Genomic DNA, 17,049 nt, shown 5'->3' on the forward strand with positions numbered 1-17,049 from the left:
CTCATCTCTAGTAGCAATGTATATATACGTTCCTGACTGTTGATGTGTGCGGGACTGCTGCAGTGAGAGCGGCCCTGCACACATCAGTGTCCCAGATCGTCGATAACACTGATCTAAGCTATAGCAGAGCATAGATCAGTATATGCAATCTAATTCTCTAATCTAATGATTGCATGTTAAACTGTAAAATAAGTGTTATAAAAAAGTTTTTTAAAGTATTAAAAAAAAACCTTTTAAACTCCCCTAATAAAAGTTAAGATACCTTGCCCATTATAAAAATACAAAAAAATAAAATAAACTAAACATGTTATTTATCATAGCGTGCGGAATAGTCCGATTTATAAAAATATAACATTATTGTTCCCACACGGAACAATATATATTAAATTATATATTAGTAAAAAAATTTATAAAAAGCAATCAAAATTTTTCTGTTCCAATATGATATTAAAAACTAGAGATTATGGCGCAAAAAATTACCCCCCAAGCAGCCCTGTAGGTAGAAAAATAAAAGCGCTATGGCTCTTAGAAGGCGAGGAGGAACATTGCATTGATGGGCTTGGTCTTCAAGAGGTTAATGGCTGCCATACATTACTGTGTCTATAACTACCATGCAGCATGTTTTGTTTTTTTTTTTTTTTATTGTTTTCTAGAAAGTTCTCCTAGTCTTGTCAGCATAATCACTAGCAAAGTACTATATTAGAAAGCAGAAGTTTCTGCATGCTGCGATCACTTCTGTATCACATGTAGTCTGCCCAAAAACCAGGTGAAAATATATACTGACATCATTAACCCCTTCATGACCAAAGATCATTGATACTCGGACGTCCAGGTCACACTGAAGCAATGTTCCTTCTCGCCTTCTAAGGCTCCGTACACATGGAGCCTCCCTGTCATTATGGGAGTCTATGGGGGCTCGCGTGCCTCCTCTCTCCGTGCTGAAGAATGGACATGTTAATCCTTCAGCACGGAGAGAGGAGGTGCGCAAGCCTCCCGTGGACTGTCATTATGACAGGGAGGCTGGCGGGATTCTGCGGCGAAGGAATCCGATGCAGAATTCCACCACTTTTGCTCCGTGCTGGGTTCACACTGTGTTTTTTCAATCGTTTTTTTTTATCCGTTTTGTGCCAAAAACAGATGAAAAAAACAATGCATTTGTGTGCATCTATTTTGATCCATTTTTCAGTTGACTTCCATTATAAAAAAAGATTTAAAAAAACTGATTAACAAGCATCCTTTTCTTTTTTACGTACACAAAAATGTGGTCAACCATGTTTTTGTGTACGCTAAAAAAAGTATGCATTTTGATCCGTTTTTTTTTTTTTTTTTTTATATAACGTAAGTCAATGGAAAAGCGAATCAAAACACATGCACACAAATGCAAAAAATGGATTTTAAACACGCAGTGTGAACCCAGCCTAAGAGCCATAATGCTTTTATTTTTTCACCTACAGGGTTGGGCTAATTTTTTTCACCATGATCTCTAGTTTTTATTTCAATCATATTGGTGTAAAAGTTCCTGTTTTATTATTTCCCCTCTTTTTGTTTACCCTGCTCACCATGCGGAAACCATGCGCACTTTGATATCAAATGTTTATTTAAAGTTATTTTTACATATTTTTATTTGTATAATGGAAAAAGGGGTGATTTAAAGAGGTAGTAAGGCATAGGGGTAGGCGTTTAACATTTTCACTATATAACACACATTATAATAAGTTATACAACTTTGTAATGTGTGTTATTTAAGTGAATGGCCCCTTTCCCTGTGTTCCCCTCACCCCGGAAGCGTGGTGCATTATACTTACTCAATTGCTGTCGACCCAGGCCGCCGTCTTAGGTCGACCGCTCCAGCCCTCCCTCATGCCGCCCCCCCCCCCTCTGCCGCGTCATCAGCTGCTCAGCCGCGATTGGCTGAGCATAGTTAATAAATGTTAAATGCCGCACTACCCCGTTAATATTTATTGGGGGAGGTTTTTTTTTCCATTTACACTTTGTTTTCCCCTAGGGGACTTATAAAGGCAAACATTAGATTACATATACTGATCAGTTTTATCTGCGCTCTTCTCATAGAGTCTGCCTGAGGAGGCAGACTGTATGAGATCACCGATCCGACACAACAGACTTATTATAGCCCCATCTGTCAGGGAAAGTGATCAGGATCACAATTGCTATATATTCTGGAGTTAATGTAATTAAAAATACCACACCAAAATAAATCTTTGTCTTTTTATAGTAACTATTAACTTTTTATAACATAATAACACAATAATATAACATAAAGTTAGAATATAAAGTACAAACCCCAATGTTGTGAAGATGGGGAGCATTGCTTCATAGCATGTGTGGCTTACATAATCAGGAATCATATCACCACATGACAACATTACACATGACACATAACCCCTAACGACCGTGGGCGTAAATGTACGCCTCCCACAGCCCGTGCCTTATTAGCCCTCTTTAGCCCCTTTGAACCCTGATTTACCTGATCGCTGTGTGTACCCACACAGCGATCAGGTAATGATGGCCTGCTATATACATAGGCCATCTCTCCCTGTTAACCCCCCCCCCCCCCGATCGCTGCTATTGGCTGATTAGTTCAGAACAGCCAATAACAACGATCTTCAGCTTTCCGGGTCATTGGTGACCTGGTGACCCGGAAGGCAATGGCGGTCGGTGCTGTCTGAGACAGCACCGACCACCATTACTGTTAAAAGTAATGGTGGCCACGGTGCCACGTCCCAATCGCCGTCATCGTCCGGACCCAGGCGGCTGATCACGGCAATAAATGTCCCCAAAAAGTGTAAAATACCTGCTCTGGACACCCCAGCTAGGTACTGGGATGATCTTTTCTGAGACCAGAAAGGTTGGTCTATAAAATGAGGATGCTGGGATTGGTTACAAGGGGGGTACCCCAGGGTTCCGTATTGGGGCCATTTCTATTTAATATTTTTATTAACGACCTTGAGGGGCTACAGAGTAGAATCTCCATTTTGCTGATTACAGTAAACTGGGTGAAGTAATCACCACAGAGGAGGATAATATATTACAGAAAGAGATTTAGAGAAGCTGGAGGCTTGGGCAGATAAATGGCAAATTAAGTTTAATGTGGATAATGTAAGGTAAGGCAATAGAAATAATAAGTACAGATATCTGCTAAAAATAAAACATTGGGTAAAAAAGGACACAGCTGAACTGGAGCAGGTGCAGAGGAGTTGACCAAGGTCTTTAAGGGAATGGGTGGGTTTCAGGAGCAAGACAGATTATCAAGCTTGGGGTTATTTATTTTAGAAAAACAGATGTCTTAGGGGCGATCTGATCACAATTTACAAATATATGACTGGACAGTACAGAGATCTTTGTGGTGATCACCTTACACCTAGGCCGGTAACCATGACAAGTGGACATCCTCTACGCATAGAGGAAAGAAGGTTTCACCACAAGCACAGATGTTAATTCTATACTGTAAGAGCAGTGAGATTATTGAAGTCTCTATATTCTTTAGTGTAAGAGCAGTGAGACTATGGAATCCTCTATATTCTTTAGTGTAAGAGCAGTGAGACTATGGAATCCTCTATATTCTTTAGTGTAAGAGCAGTGACACTATGGAACTCTGTATCTTCTTTACTGTAAGAGCAGTGACACTATGGAACCTTCTATATTCTGTTCTGTAAGAGCAGTGACACTACCGAACTCTATTCTTTACTGTAAGAGTAGTGAGACTATGGGACTCTCTGCCACATAATGGTGCCATGGTTAATTTATTATGAAAGTACAGGGGAGGCCTGGATGCTTGTCTCTATAAATATAATATGACAAGTTATGTGCACTAGATTACATAGGATGATAGGACGCTGATCCAGGGATTTATCCAGGGAGGTTTTTTTTTAACCATATAAGTACTGACCAACTTTATGTCGAATGGCATACCTGTCTCCAGTGTTCCTTATATTATAAACCAGGAATTTTTAAACAATTGTGGAGTTGGGTGAAGGGCAGAGAAAGTCGTTGGTCTTTGTTATACCTGTGAGTGGCATCATGAGGAGGGCGTACCTGGGCACACTTAAGACAAGAGAAGGACTTAATGCACTTTCACTTTATAGAGAAGCCAGAAGAGTGCAGGGTGCAGAGATAGGAGGAGAGGAATAATCTCTGATCTTCTGGGGAAACAGAAAACAAGGGTCCCTTGTAAGTAAATCTGCGTCTTTGAGGGATTATTATGCATTCATCATCATATGATATATATATAGCTTTGGATTCCCTGTTAGTGTCATTCTTTATGTACTTTTCACTTTCTTTTTTTTACATTATTACCATATGTTGTCCCTGGCATTGTGTTTTTTTCTAGAATTTATTCTTGCGGGTGGTTTCACATACAGGCAAAAACTGCATTGTCCGTAAGTAGCCTATACTTATAGGTATAGATTTACAGGCTGCAGTATCAGTAATCATTTGTTCTAGCAGCTTGTGCATGGATTTCTGAAGGCCCCATTCACATAAATGGGACGGCCGCAGACATATCAGCAACTAATCTGCTGAGTGTGAATTTACCTCAAGGCCACATGTTTTTTTTGGTGCTTTTTTCAGCATGGAAAAACATAAAGTATGTTACTGTATACAGAGATGTGTCATATTACACTGGGAATATCAACCAGGTCACACTATGATTTGCATTTTTTTGGAGGGGTACTTGTTCCGAACACATGTACAATAAGTGACCGTATTGTAGAATATTTCAGAAATTACAATTCATAGCAAGCCTGTGAATTTTGGTAAAATATAATAGTATTTATTCAGTGCAATGAGAATAATCCACTATACAGTCTGAGGCAAGATCTGAGAATGTGGGAAAATGTGGAATATGCTGCAGTTTTAGAAAACGTTCACATAGGAATCAAAAGAATCAATTTATAATTTGGATATTACAATTCCCAGCACACAGTAAGTGATGGACACCAGTGATCATGCTGATGTCTGCTATTATCTCCTTAAAGTGGATCCATAACAATCGCAGCATCATTGACAGGGGGGGCTCCTGCGACCAATCAGAAAGCCCCACAACATGACTGCAAGGCAGTGGCGTAGCTACCATAGAGGCAGGGTAGGCAGCTGCTATGGGGCCCGTGCAGCAGGGGGGCCCCGGGAGAGAAGGTAAAAGTCGCCCTGTGTCCTTCTGCTTAACCCCTTATGTACTCCAGTGTGTAAGTGACCTAGTGTTCACTTACATGCTGCAACACAAAAAAAGAGTTAGCATGCAGAAAGCAAAGAGATCTCTGCTTCAGTGCTCTGATAACCGCTGACCTCTGTTCTTCACCTGTCAAGTAGGAAAATGTGCATAGCTCAGGGGTTATCAGTGCACCAGCAGTAAAGCAGATATCTTATTGTCTTCTGAACTTTGGGTCACTTACACACTGCAGTACATAAGGGGTTAAACTGAAGGTAGTCTGCTCCTGCACCTATGTATTTAACCATAAGGGCTTCTATGGGGTTATGGTCGGTTTCCCTGACAGACAGAGGTCTCTTGTATACATCTGTGCTGTCCGATCACCAACTTGTTACTAGAGTCTGTCTCAAAGGAAAACATATAAAGGAGCACCCTGAATCAATAATCTCACAAATGTTTCCAGAAAAAGAAATATATTTTATGGAAGTCACAAAAATCTTCCAAACAGCAAAATTACAAAAGACCACTAGACAATAAAAACACTTTAAAAAAAACCCAAGAGGGGTGACACCAACACAGGCAGATGGGTGATAATACACACATATCCCACCAGAGAGCCGCCCAGTGTAAGTCTTTATATCAGAGCCCACATCACTGTCAGTATGTTAATGGATATACCAAAGCTCCCCCCTCTCCTATGCAAAGTGCAAATGCAAAAAAAAAAAATAATGATAACCATAGAATTTACTAAATTAAATGCAAAAATACAAAGGGGGACATAAAATGTGTAAAAAAAAAAATTACGTTTTTTTTTAAATTACAAAGCCCCCCAAAAACTTTTCAAGAAATGTTAAAAGCACTTCCATTTTACAAATAAAAATATGTAAAAACAAATAAATAAAATAAATGACAGATTTAGTATTGTGGTGAATCTGTGTCTCCATATAGTAATAGTGCCCCCTGTGTAGCTATAAAGTAAAAATGGCCTACATGACCCCATACATTAATATTGCCCACTGTGCCTCCATACAGTGATAATGTCCCCTGTGCCTCCATATTATAATAGTGCACCCTGTGCCTTTATACAATCATAATGTCCCCATAGATCACCATAGTAATAGTGTCCCCATGTAACCTTTAATGTTTCTTTAATAATAATAATGTCCCCCTGTGCCCCATATAGTATTAATGTACCCCTATGTCCCTGTACTAATAATGTCCCCCTGTGTCCCTGTACTAAAAATGTCCCCCTGTGTCCCTGTACTAATAATGTCCCCCTGTGTTTCTGTACTAATAATGTCCTCCTGTGTTCCTGTACTAATAATGTCCTCCTGTGTCCCTGTACTAATAATGTTCCCCTGTGTCCCTGTACTAATAACGTCCCCCTGTGTCTCTGTACTAATAATGTCCTCCTGTGTTCCTGTACTAATAATGTTCCCCTGTGTCTCTGTACTAATAATGTCCCCCTGTGTCTCTGTACTAATAATGTCCCCCTGTGTCCCTGTACTAATAATGTCCCCCTGTGTCCCTGTACTAATAATGTTCCCCTGTGTGTCTGTATTAATAATGTTCCCCTGTGTGTCTGTATTAATAATGTTCCCCTGTGACCAGTACAGGGCCGCAGCCATGATGACCTCATATTATTTGCCTGATAGACCTATGTCCCTCCTGCTCAAAGATTGTAGGCCTGAAGTGCCCGCAGCTTGTACATAAAAGGCAGAGCAAGGAACTGATTACAGTCCCAGACTGAGGCGGGAAGAGGGGACTGGGACTCAGTAGCCTGACAGTTGACTCTCCCGTGACAGCTGATATCAAGGTAGAGAGGGCTGACTCCACTAGCCATGTGTATGAGACAGTTTAAAGGGAATGTGTCATCAGAAAATGACTTATTGTATAAATAATGTTTTTATGTTATCGTGATATCTTGCAGTTTTCATTCTCACCACTGGGGCTAAAACTAAGATGAGACTTCCTGTTATGTCTGTGGTGATAAGAGGAGGCTGCTGTAAAGCGATCTGTACAGCATTGCAGCATCATGTGACACCAGTAGATAGAGGAGACAATAGCAGCTCCCTGTGGAATGACCTCTTCACAGGTCACAGAGCGCGCTCAGTAATGTCTCACATTCATCTCAAGGGGACACAGTCTTGCTGTAAAGCATGTCAATAAATGCTGTTAAAAATAGCTCAGGCAAGATCTATTGAGGGTGTATACGAGTGTATTATTGTGTGATATTGTGATGGCGTACGTGCAAGAAACGACCTGTATACAAGCATATTAGATGTCAGTAGTGAGAGATTGGAATCCTCTTATTCTCAAGAAATCGGTTTCTTATCACAATCTTACTACTCCAACTTATCAAGGTTAATGTTCGGCAATTTCCATGTCAGCAGAGTAAATAGGAGTGAAAAGATAGGACTGTGCTGGAGCTGCAGAACAGGTATGGCAGTGATCACACCAGCACCGTTTGTTTTAGTCTTTTTGGCTGCAAACATAATCATTGCCATGAGTACCGGTGTAACCAGGAAGGACGGACATTCTGCCAATGCAAATATAAATGATTATTCTCATGGACTGGAATGATGGAGTATGTGGCGGAACATGAAAGTCCTCGACTCGGCTACAATGAGGCCATTAAACATAGTAAAAGTGGGTTACAAGACACCAAGTAAGATTACAAAACCTTTCTGTTCTATGGACTTTGCCTCATATCTGCAAGTTAAAGGGATATATCTTGCGTATTTTATATTTGAGCAATATGTAACTGTCATCTCATGTTGTAATGTTTGATTCATTTTTGGGATAAAATTACTGCAGGGAAACATGAAGCACTTTCTAGTGTCTTCCTCCCTGTATGCACCAATGGCATGGTAGAGAGGATAACTTAAAGGGGTACTCTGGATATTTTTTCTTTCAAATCAAATGCCAAAAAGTTATATAGATTTTTTATTTACTTCTATTTAAAAGTCTCCAGTCTTCTAGTACTTATGAGCTGCTGTATGTCCTGCAGGAAGTGGTGTATTCTCTCCAGTCTGACACAGGGCTCTCTGCTGCCACCTCTGTCTATGTCAGGAACCGTCCAGAACAGCAGCAAATCCTCATAGAAAACCTCTCCTGCTCTGGACAGTTCCTGACATGGACAGAGGTGGCAGCAGAGAGCACTGTGTCAGACTGGAGAGAATACACCACTTCCTGCAGGACATGCAGCAGCTCATAAGTACTGGAAGACTGGAGATTTTTAAACAGAAGTAGATGACAAATCTGTATAACTTTCTGACACCATGCGCACTTCATCAGACACTGATGAAATAAAGTTTACACATCAACACGGTGAGTGCCCTTTCAACTTTTTTCTCCGCACAGGATTTATCTATGAACTTTTCTTATATCACAAGAAGCACCCCGTGGTTTGATTTTGTTGTATGCAACCTCACCCCACCACCTATTTAGTGCCTGAGAAGTAGTGCCTGTACTTTGTTCTCTGCTAAGATATCTATAAAATAGACACCATGTTAACCTATAAGTGACAGACGGCAATGCATAGTGTTCTTTCACAATAACCTTTGTCTGCTATAATATAGATACATATGTACAGACAGACAGGTAGATGTGTGAGAGCAGTGGCATAGCTACCATGGAGGCAGACCACGCAACTGCTATGGGGCCCCATTAAATCCTTGTTACGAGATTATGAGAGTGTAACCGAACTTGTCAGGTGGGAATTTGGCAGGTATCAAGAGAATTCCTATCAGACATCTGTATTTTTACACATTGATCGAAAAAGCAAGGAAATGCCACATTCATCTGGGCTGAATAAATATCTATGTAATCTATGGCCCATATCGGACCCTGGCAGGACCTTAGTCTGGAGCGAGCAGTAATAAAAAGGATGAGGTGTTATTACTTGGACATTGTACAAGGAAATAACGTGTTCCCGGGAATTACCCAACAAGCAAATTACTGCAAGACAACTTATTTGCTTTGTTAACTTGGCTCAGATTTCACAACCTTCTTCTATTCATGACATTTTTATTAATCCCGGGGATGTTTCCTGATGGGCAAATATTTGGGTCACTGACTTTGTTTTTTTCATTGCATTGTTTATTCATTAAAGGGGTATTCCCGTCACCTAATGCATAAGAAAGCATTGCTTTAGCAAAATTGCCCTTCTGGCCCCTTTGGCCCTTCTGTCTCACTGTCCTGTGGACAGCGGTTGCCTAGGATCCCGACCACCGCTATCAGTGCAGTGCTGTTTTTTTTTACTACTTTTACATCTCCCTCTGACATCCTACATTACTCCAAGGCTTGGCTTGGTCCAAGAGACACCCCCAACCAGGGCCGGCCTTAGGGTAGATGGAGCCCTGTACAGAATATTCTTTCGGCTGATTGTAGCCCATCCCAAGCCTATCTCTTGGAGACACACACTGTATATACTGCTTACACAGATAGATATACACATACAGACACACAGGGGGAGATTTATCAAACATGGTGTAAAGTGAAGCTGGCTCAGTCGCCCCCAGCAACCAATCAGATTCCACCTTCATTCCTCACAGACTCTTTGGTTGCTAGGGGCGACTGAGCCAGTTTCACTTTACACCATGTTAATAAGATAAATCTCTCCCACAGTGTATATACTGCTTACACAGACACATACAGACATTCAGTGTATATACTGCTTACACAGACACATACAGACATTCAGTGTATATACTGCTTACACAGACACATACAGACATTCAGTGTATATACTGTTTACACAGACACATACAGACACAGAGTATATATATCCTGCAAACACAGACACACATACAGTCACATATACACATACACACCACACAGGAGCATGCTGGGAGTTGTTGTTGTTATCCACACACAGCCGCACAGGAGCATGCTGGGAGTTGTTGTATTCCACACACAGCCACACAGGAGCATGCTGGGAGTTGTAGTTGTCCACACACAGCCACACGGGAGCATGCTGGGAGTTGTATTCCACATACAGACACACAGGAGCATGCTGGGAGTTGTTGTCCTACCACACACACAGGAGCATGCTGGGAGTTGTTTTCCTACCCCCCCCCCCCCACACACACACAGCCACACAGGAGTATGCTGGGAGTTGTTGTCCTACCACACACAGCCACACAGGAGCATGCTGGGAGTTGTTGTCCTACCACACACAGCCACACAGGAGCATGCTGGGAGTTGTTGTCCTACCACACAGAGCATGCTGGGAGTTGTTGTCCTACCACACACAGCCACACAGGAGCATGCTGGGAATTGTTGTCCTACCACACACAGCCCCCACAGGAGCATGCTGGGAGTTGTTGTCCTACCACACAGGGGCATGCTGGGAGTTGTCCTACCATACAGAGCCCTAACACACACAGAGCACACACAAACTCCACTAACACACAGACATACACACAGACAGAGACAGACATATATACTCACAGTCACACAGAAGGATCAGTGGAGGATGTCTCTGCCCATGAGGAGGTAGAGCGGAGGATCACACTGCTGGTGTCTCCATGGGGAGAGGGGGCGGGGTTATGGGCATCTGTGAGCTGGGAGACGCTGTGGGGGGCGGGGGATGGGGCCAGGCTGCAGTCACATGTCCGGGGGAGAAGGGCTTCTTCCTTGCTGTCTCTCAGCCAGGCTGCTGTGCAGAGGCAGGGACGGATTTATGGGCTCAGGGGGACGTAGGTGGCGCCCCCTCCTGCTGGGAGTGCACAGCGCCCTGTGCGGCCGCATTGCCGGCCCTGCCCCCAACAAAAGTCCTGCCAAAAATGTCCTATAGTGCAACACATAAACCAAAAAACAACAAAAGAAATTGCACACATAGAAATATAACAAAAGTCTTTATTTGGGAATATGAATTTATAAAATTACACAGAATGGAATATGGGATAAAAACACAGAGGTCAAAACCAAGCGGGGAGGAAGATATCAGTGTGGTAAGTAACAAACAAAGTATGACGAGGCTGAAGTTGGTTTCTTATTCAGCAGTTTCTTATTCAAAGGACTTTTTCCTGTTTTAGCCATTATTCTTACAGAAAATTGATAACATTCATTACCTGCCCATAACTGAGGGGCCCTGAGGGGACTGATGATAAAAATGGCCAAAAGGACCCCAAGGTTGGCATAAAAATGGGCATCAAAGTGAAAACACAAAATTATGATATAAAATTAAAATTGACTTCGGGCCACAGATCTCACACTGAAAATACACAGAGAGGGATGCCCGCATCATACCCAAAAGAGTCCAGCCTGGCCCAAAGTGGTTCTGGCTATAAAAACTGGCATCAAAGTGGGCACATAGGCATTTTTTCCTATTTTGAATAAGTAACAGTTGTTTTCAAAGGGTTAAATGAGTTCGGGCCACTGATCTCACACTGATAATACACAGAGAGGGATGCCCCGCATCATACCCAAGAGAGTCCAGCCTGGCCCAAAGTGGTTCTGGGTATAAAAACTGGCATCAAAGTGGGCAGATGGGCATTTTTGTCCTATTTTGAATAAGTAACAGGTGTTTTCAAAGGGTTAAATGAGTTCGGGCCACTGATCTTACACTGATAATACACAGAGAGGGGCCCCGCATCACACTGATAATACACAGAGAGGGGCCCCGCATCACAGTGATACTACACAGAGAGTAGCTCCAGTGCTCCTAAGGGTCTAACTATACAGTGGAGCAAATGCCAAACTGCACCACAACGGCATCGAGGATGAAGATAAGAGACATCACTTCATCCATGGCGTTTCCGCTGCAATAGGGACATATCAGCAGGTTAAATTACTCTCACCTCCAGAGAGTTCCCCTTTAAGGCCAGTTAACACAGAGTAAAATTGGCGCAATTCGGAGTCGGAACTCTCCGCTGCTGAATCCCGCCTGATATACAGTCTGTCTATGGGAGGGATCGCGTGCCTCCGTTCTCCGCGTCTCTCTGCTCAAACAATCTGTGTGAACTGGCCTTAAAGGGGAACTCTCTGGAGGTGAGAGTAATGTAACCTGCTGATATGTCCCTATTGCAGCGGAAACGCCATGGATGAAGTGATGTCTCTTATCTTCATCCTCAATGCCGTTGTGGTGCAGTTTGGCATTTGCTCCACTGTATAGTTAGACCCTTAGGAGCACTGGAGCTACTCCTATCAGTGTGATGCGGGGCCCCTCTCTGTGTATTATCAGTGTAAGATCAGTGGCCCGAACTCATTTAACCCTTTGAAAACACCTGTTACTTATTCAAAATAGGAAAAAATGCCTATGTGCCCACTTTGATGCCAGTTTTTATAGCCAGAACCACTTTGGGCCAGGCTGGACTCTCTTGGGTATGATGCGGGGCATCCCTTTCTGTGTATTATCAGTGTGAGATCAGTGGCCCGAAGTCAATTTTATTTTTAAATCATAATTTTGTGTTTTTACTTTGATGCCTATTTTTACGCCAACCGTGGGGTCTTTTTGGCCATTGTTATCACCAATCCCCTCAGGGCCCCTCAGTTATGGGCAGGTAATGAATGTTATCAATTTTATGTAAGAATAATGGCTAAAACAGGAAAAAGAAAAATCCTCTGAATAAGAAACTGCTGAATAAGAAACCAACTTCAGCCTCGTCAAAGTATGTGAGTAATATTAAATGAGGTAGATGTTAATACAACATCACCATCTAGTGGTCACTATTAGTATGGAAACCTGTACTTAAAGGGAACCTGTCACCCCCCGTGCCGGGGTGACAGGCTCCCGACCCCCCGCTACAGCCCCCTATACTCACCTGATCCTGCCGGGTCCCGCTTCTGTATCCGGTCGGGTCACGGAGATATCAGCCGCTGCAGCCCGGCGCGCGCTGAGAGATGAGTCCAACGCTCATAGAGAATGACGGAGCGCTGGACTCTCCTGTCATTCTCTATAAGCATTGGACTCATCTCTCAGCGCGTGCGCCGGGCTGCAGCGGCTGATATCTCCGTGACCCGACTGGATCCAGAAGTGGGACCGGGCGGGATCAGGTGAGTATAGGGGGCTGTAGCGGGGTGTCGGGAGCCTGTCACCCCGGCACGGGGGGGGGGGGGAGGTTCCCTTTAAAGAGGATGTACCACCTGGGGATGTACCAACGGGGGCAGAGAAGTTGGTCCACCTACGATCAGATCACTCTCCGGGGGAGAAGACGAACTCGGGAGCACCGGAGCAATCGGGTCCCGGTGAGACACTGGCATCGGAGACAGGCCCTTCGTCAGGATCGGCAGGAGCCGGGGTGGAAGCCCGACTGAGACTTTCGCTGTTTGATGGTGTGGAGCCCCAACTAGTGTCGCTGTCGGAGGGTAGCGGCACTAGCAGACATGCGGGATCAAGAGGAGGCAAGCTCTCAGGTAGCTCAGGCATCACAGGCGCTGTGGCCGCAGACAGGTGCCCTGCGTAGCTCGCCATCTTGCTGCGCACTGGCGGGCTTTTCTGGAAGAGGAAAGAGGAGCGAGAGGGCAGGGAGCTCGGTTCTCTAATCTGCCCAGCAACTGTGACGTCAGCGAGCTCGGCTGGCCAATAAGAGTGAGCGGCAGCAAAGTCTATGGTGCCTGGCGGTTCCCGCGCTTTGGTGGCGCAGCCGTAATAGTAATAGTTCATGTTGGTTGATCGATAAAGTCGTTTGTCTTTCAACATGTTGAAAAACAAACGACTTATATAGCAACAATCTGCTGCTATCACTCTGCGGAACAGGAGCGTCGGGAGCAGACCGACGCTATATCCTCTATAGGCTGCCCGGACGATCAGCTATCACCCAGGCAGCCGCCCCGCAGCTCCCCCTGGCCCTCCCTACACTCACCCACTTGCTGCTGCCGTGTGGAGTAGCGGCAGCAGCGAGCGGGTAACGAGGAGCAAACAAGCGCTGACAGCTCTCGTTTGCGCCTTACTGTCGGCCCGTGGAATACGGCCTTTAGATGTATGGGGACCTCCTGGCTCTCCCTGATGTCAGGGAAGAGAAAGGTGGTGTATGATATATTACAACTGCCAGACCCTTTTGTTTTTAGAGAGATAAGCTGCCTGGGAGTGGCTTACCCTCTGTGCCACATTCATGTGTATGGGAGAGTTAGGGAGAGATAGCTGTTGTTGGCCGACATCTGTGGAAGGTGTATGGTTGCCTTTTAGAGTAAGAGGTTATTTTCTACTTTTTTCAGGGGAGATAATTAGCATATTTTATCCCCTTAAAGGGGTACTGCGGGCAGGAAGGCTTTTTTAACTATGGCCACAAAGGGGGTGGGTAAAAGCAGCGACATCCACTCACCCCCCCCCCTCCGCGTTTTGGCGCTGGGTCCTGCATCGTACTGCTCCAGTCTCTGGTCTCCGGCCACTTCCTGGTGTATAAAGCGGCTTGAGACGTGATGTTTTTATACCCACTCAGTCACTGAAGTCCCACCTCTGCCGCAGTTCTTTTTTTGTCACCAGTGTGATGCATTTTGAGAGATTAGATGACATAAAAGAGAAAACAATCAATTTGATAAGGGCTGAAACTGGCGATAATCAGCCAAAGTAAAAAGAGCCAAGGATCGGCCAATGAACAAGAAATTGCTCGTTCTTCAGCTGATCCCATCTTTTAAGCAGGTTATTTAGCCACCATACTAATGGTGCCTGGTCCCCACTAATGGTGCCTGGTCCCCACTGACGGTGCTTGGTCCCCACTGACGGTGCCTGGTCACCACTGACGGTGCCTGGTCCCCACTGAGGGTGCCTGGTCCCCACTGACGGTGCTTGGTCACCACTGACGGTGCCTGGTCCCCACTGACAGTGCCTGGTCCCCACTGACGGTGCTTGGTCACCACTGACGGTGCCTGGTCCCCACTGATGGTGCTTGGTCCCACTGACGGTGCCTGGTCCCCACTGACAGCGCCTGGTCCCCACTGATGGTGCTTGGTCACCACTGACGGTGCTTGGTCCCCACTGACAGTACCCTGGTCCCCACTGCTCACTAATTCCTGGTCTCAATGCAAGAATATGGCTGCTCTGGCAGGTTACCTCTCATCATGCTTTTTATGATGGATTCTATACAAATCAGACTGAAAAAAAGTCGTAGCATGTTCCATGAGATGCTGCATTACATACTGTGGGGATCCTCTCGTAAAATGTTTGCGTTTGCATTTCGGAGTGAATACTTCTGCAATATCCCCATGCATGCACCCAGTAATGCTCTCACGTGTCCAGGATGCAAGGTTTACTGCGAGTATCTGTCATTTCGTTGAATGTATGTATTCACCATTGAAAACACCAACCTGTCACCAACCTGTTTTATTCTTCTTGCTACAGATGTGATTACCTGATGCAGAAGAAACAACCACTTTCCACAATGGCTCCTACAGTTTTCTTGTTCGGTCTAGCTTGTGCCTTAATTCAGAATGTTGGTAAGTCATCCAGAATGATCCAGCCAAGGGAAAGTTCTAAGAGGAAGTAGACACGGTGCAGACTCGTGATAAGCAACTACTAAGAGTCACTTCGACAATTAGACCAAAGTAAAGGTATCGTTGGTCAAGGTCCTAGAGGGTAACACCAAGGGGTAGTCCAAAAATTTGGGAACCGGAAAAGTGCGAACCACGAATATACGCACGTAGTTTTGAGGTTGATGCGTTCGCTTGAAAGTATACGATATACGCCCGCACAGTGCACACTACGTTTGAGCTTACGGCCGGATCGTATGCGGCGCCGTGAAAAATGAACAAGACCATTGTTTGAGGACGGAAATGTTGAAACTCACGGCCGTGGATTTCCATGTGGTCCCGTACGGAGTACTTATTTCAGCCAAATTGAACTTGATTTTTCGATCCAAAAGGTTCTGTGTGGTTTACAGGGCTGGGCGAAGATTTCCAAGTAAATGACCTGTTTCAGATCGCTTCGAATCAAGCTAGGGAAGCATAACTGTACTATGGGCGTTTGTTCGCGGTTCGCCCATATGTTCGCAATCTGCCCGTATGTCGTTTTTTTCCACGCCCGTAGTTTCAGCCGCACATGTACGGCGGTGTACGAAATGCGGCCGGACTCATACGCAGTGTGAACATAGCCTAAAGGGGTATTTCAATCTCTTAATTCCCCTCCAACCAATTTTTGTCCTTTGAAAGCAGCCTAAGCAGAAGTTATAAAAATTTGCCTATCTCCCACTGAGTTTAATGTTATGAGGCTATACCGTATGGAAGTGCTAAAAAATTTTTTTGAATAGTAAATTAATTATAATATATTGATTATGTAAAAATTTTTTGCATGGACATAGTCAGACACTGTGCACTTAAAATTGATCTCTGAGGGTCTCATATTTAATCATCCGTTTTCATCATCTTTGAGATGATTTTATTGATTGAAGTCACCTGTGGTAACTTCATTTGATTGGACTTGACAGGATGAGGTATGGTCCGTTTACATGAAGCGATAATTCGCCCAATTGATCGTTTAACGGATTTTGAAGCAACAATTTTGTTTTTATAAGCATCAGCGTTTAGATGAATATATCGTTAGAAAAATCGTTATTGTGATCGTTTTTAAGATGTAAGTTATTGCAAAAATTCAAACGATAATCGTTCCGTATAAATGCACATTAGGCTCTGTTCATACATAGAATTTAACGCGCATTTAATTAGCCCTATTATGCCGGGCATTATGCAATTCACAATAAAATCTCAATATTTTTGCTGCGATTCCGTCAAAATCGCAGCAAAAATTGCAAATTTGTGGCAAAATAGAACTAATTAATTCATGTTTGATCATAACCTAATCTATGTCTATGCCTTTACACAGAGATTTATCTGACAGATTTTTGAAGCCAAAGCCAGTAATGGATTTGAAAAGAGGAGAAATCTCAGTCTTTCCTTTATGACCTGTTCTCTGTTATAGTCTGCTCTTGGCTTTGGCTTAAAAAAAT

General features: G+C 43.8%; 1 protein-coding gene across 3 annotated transcripts in view; it reads left to right on the forward strand.

Moving 5' to 3' along the window:
* Positions 1–4,083: 4,083 nt before the first annotated feature.
* PIGR (polymeric immunoglobulin receptor) overlaps positions 4,084–17,049 on the forward strand; it is a 32,541-nt gene continuing 19,575 nt past the window's right edge. The window contains exons 1-3 of one of the 3 annotated variants that reach the window (XM_069944439.1): positions 4,108–4,188; positions 4,349–4,397; positions 15,450–15,544. In XM_069944439.1, the coding sequence (XP_069800540.1) occupies positions 15,463–15,544 (82 nt within the window). In that variant the 5' untranslated portion in view covers positions 4,108–4,188; positions 4,349–4,397; positions 15,450–15,462. Of the gene's footprint in view, positions 4,189–4,348; positions 4,398–7,653; positions 7,833–15,449; positions 15,545–17,049 lie in introns of those variants that run through there. The other 2 variants (XM_069944438.1, XM_069944437.1) reach the window with 2 other exon arrangements.

The sequence above is a fragment of the Dendropsophus ebraccatus genome, chromosome 11 (assembly GCF_027789765.1).
Source record: "Dendropsophus ebraccatus isolate aDenEbr1 chromosome 11, aDenEbr1.pat, whole genome shotgun sequence".
NCBI classification, from domain to species: domain Eukaryota; kingdom Metazoa; phylum Chordata; class Amphibia; order Anura; family Hylidae; genus Dendropsophus; species Dendropsophus ebraccatus.